This window comes from Entamoeba histolytica, genomic scaffold (genome assembly GCF_000208925.1).
Source record: "Entamoeba histolytica HM-1:IMSS scf_1104750516593 genomic scaffold, whole genome shotgun sequence".
NCBI classification, from domain to species: Eukaryota; Evosea; order Mastigamoebida; family Endamoebidae; genus Entamoeba; species Entamoeba histolytica.
The window spans coordinates 1-2,299 of NW_001915063.1; the positions used below are offsets into that span (position 1 = coordinate 1).

At 19.6% G+C, this 2,299-nt stretch overlaps 2 protein-coding genes across 2 annotated transcripts; both read right to left on the bottom strand.

Moving 5' to 3' along the window:
• Window positions 1-942: 942 nt before the first annotated feature.
• EHI_020710 (uncharacterized protein) lies at window positions 943-1,818 on the bottom strand (the record flags this gene model as incomplete). The annotated part of the gene is made up of 1 exon (XM_001913950.1): window positions 943-1,818. The coding sequence occupies one exon, from the start codon at window positions 1,816-1,818 to the stop codon at window positions 943-945; it is 876 nt and encodes a 291-aa protein (XP_001913985.1).
• On the bottom strand, window positions 1,819-2,205 carry EHI_020720 (uncharacterized protein; the record flags this gene model as incomplete). Its single annotated transcript, XM_001913951.1, has 1 exon — window positions 1,819-2,205. One exon carries the CDS (start codon window positions 2,203-2,205, stop codon window positions 1,819-1,821), a length of 387 nt encoding a protein of 128 aa, XP_001913986.1.
• Between the last annotated feature and the right edge of the window lie 94 nt (window positions 2,206-2,299).

The following is a 2,299-nucleotide window of genomic DNA, read 5'->3' on the forward strand; positions in this document are numbered from 1 at the left end:
ATTCTTTTATATATTTATATTCTTTTTATATTATTAGTTTTTCATTGTTTTTATATTTCTTTCTTCTATTATTTATCAAAACTATTTTCATTTATTCTTTTTATTTCTTTTTTATTAATTCTTGAGTATTGTATATTTCTTTATTATTTCATTTATATATTATCAAAATATATGTTTTATTGATTTTATGTTGAACAAAATATTAAATATAATCAATATTTTCATTCTTAATTATTCATTCTTTATTCTGAAATGTTGTGTATATTTATTATATTAAATGAATATGATGAATGAATATCAATATTATTGTTTATTTGATTTTAAAAAATAATAAATGAATATGAAATAATAAATGAAATAAAATAATGAAGACAATGAAATGATAATGAAATAGAATAATCTAATATTGAACAAATAAAATAAAGAATATATTGAATATATCATTATTGTTACTTTATTATTTGTTATTTCAATTATTAAATATTAATAAATTATTATTCATGAATATTTAAGTGAATATTATTTTACATTTTCATTTCATTTTATTTAATAAATGAAATAATAAAAAGAAAGATAAATAATAAAGAAATATGATGTATTTAATATATAATATAAATTATTATCAAATATAATAATATCAAATGATGAATTATTTTTATTTCAAAATATTTTGCATCAATAAAAATGTTGCTAAATATTTTGCATCATTAAATTTTGCACTTTTTTTATTTGTTTCAATAAAATTTGCATCCTTTATTTTTTTCTTTCTTTTCTTCTTTTATCATCTCTTTTCTTTTATTACACTTTATCTTCTTTCTTTTTATATTCTCTCCTTTCTACTTTTATTCATTCTTCATCTTCATCTACTTCTTACTTTCTTTTTATTCTTTTATATCATTCATTCTCTTCTTTTTCAATTATTTCATTTCTTTCTTAAATTGTTCATCTCTTTATTTCGTCATCATTCCAAATATCAAATGGTGTTTTTGAATCAATATAATAAATAAAAATTTGATTTGGTGATGATTGAACTATATCTACTGCATTTTTATATGTAAGTGTTCCATCAATATAATTTAATATATATACTCCATCAGTACTAACATATTCTTTAGTAGTGAATATCATATATCCATTACTATAATATTTACCATAATCATCTAATTTATCAATAGTAGATGAATTTTCTGAATCAATTCTATTTGATTTAAAGTGAATTTTTGTTTTCTTTGTTGAATCTGTATCATTATTTATCATAAACATAAATTGAAAGATATACATTTTATGATCTGTACTTGTATTTTTAAAAGTTTTTGATGAATCAGTCCCCCATGACATTAATGTTGATAAAGGAAATGTGTATGTAATATTCTTCAAATCTTTAATTCCAATTGTGTTAATTATATCTGCTTGTTTAATTGTTGTATTTCTTGATATTTCTGTGTTAATATAAGACGTTAAAGATGTCATTTGTAATAATGCTTCTTCATTAGAATAAAATGGTGAATATAATGAAGTATTAACAAGAGATGATAAAGATATTAATTGACTTGTTAAATTATTAATTTCATTCATATTTGTTGTATTTAATGTTGATAATTGCGATACATCATCTCGAATATCATTAATATATGTATTTGTTTCTTTCATTTTCTCTTTCATTTCATCTATTTCTTCATTTGTTGTTATATTCTTAACATTAATTGTTGTTATTCCATCTGTTGTTTTAATTGTATCAAGATAAAATGTGTTGTTGTTGAAATAACGTGTTGTTAAAATATTATTTTTATTTAAATATTTTGAACCAATTGCTTCCATTTAATAACGTAAATTAAGTTCTAAGATAAAATATTCATCCCAAAGTCCAAGTGGCATAATAATATTCCCTTTATAATCTTTAAACCATATTTCTATTGAAGTTATATTTTTATTAATATTGAAATGTTTTGGTGTCATATTTCCATATGTTGAAAAACATATCATTTGATCATTTTCTGGTGAATCATAATTAAATGATCCATGACAACTAACTCCAATATCTAATTGCCCATTCAAATTAAAATATACAAAATTCATTACTTCTATTGTTTTAGGATAATTTTCTGATGTAATAAATTCCCATGGTAATTTCACTTTCCATTTACCTGTTGTTTTGTTTGGAGATGCATTTTCTCTTGTTATAGTGAAATATCTTTGATTACTCATTAATATGTTGTTTTAAGATGAACTCAATATTCATCTAAACTAAAAATATTTATTAAATAATTATCATGTCAGTTGAAACTATTCAAAATCGTTC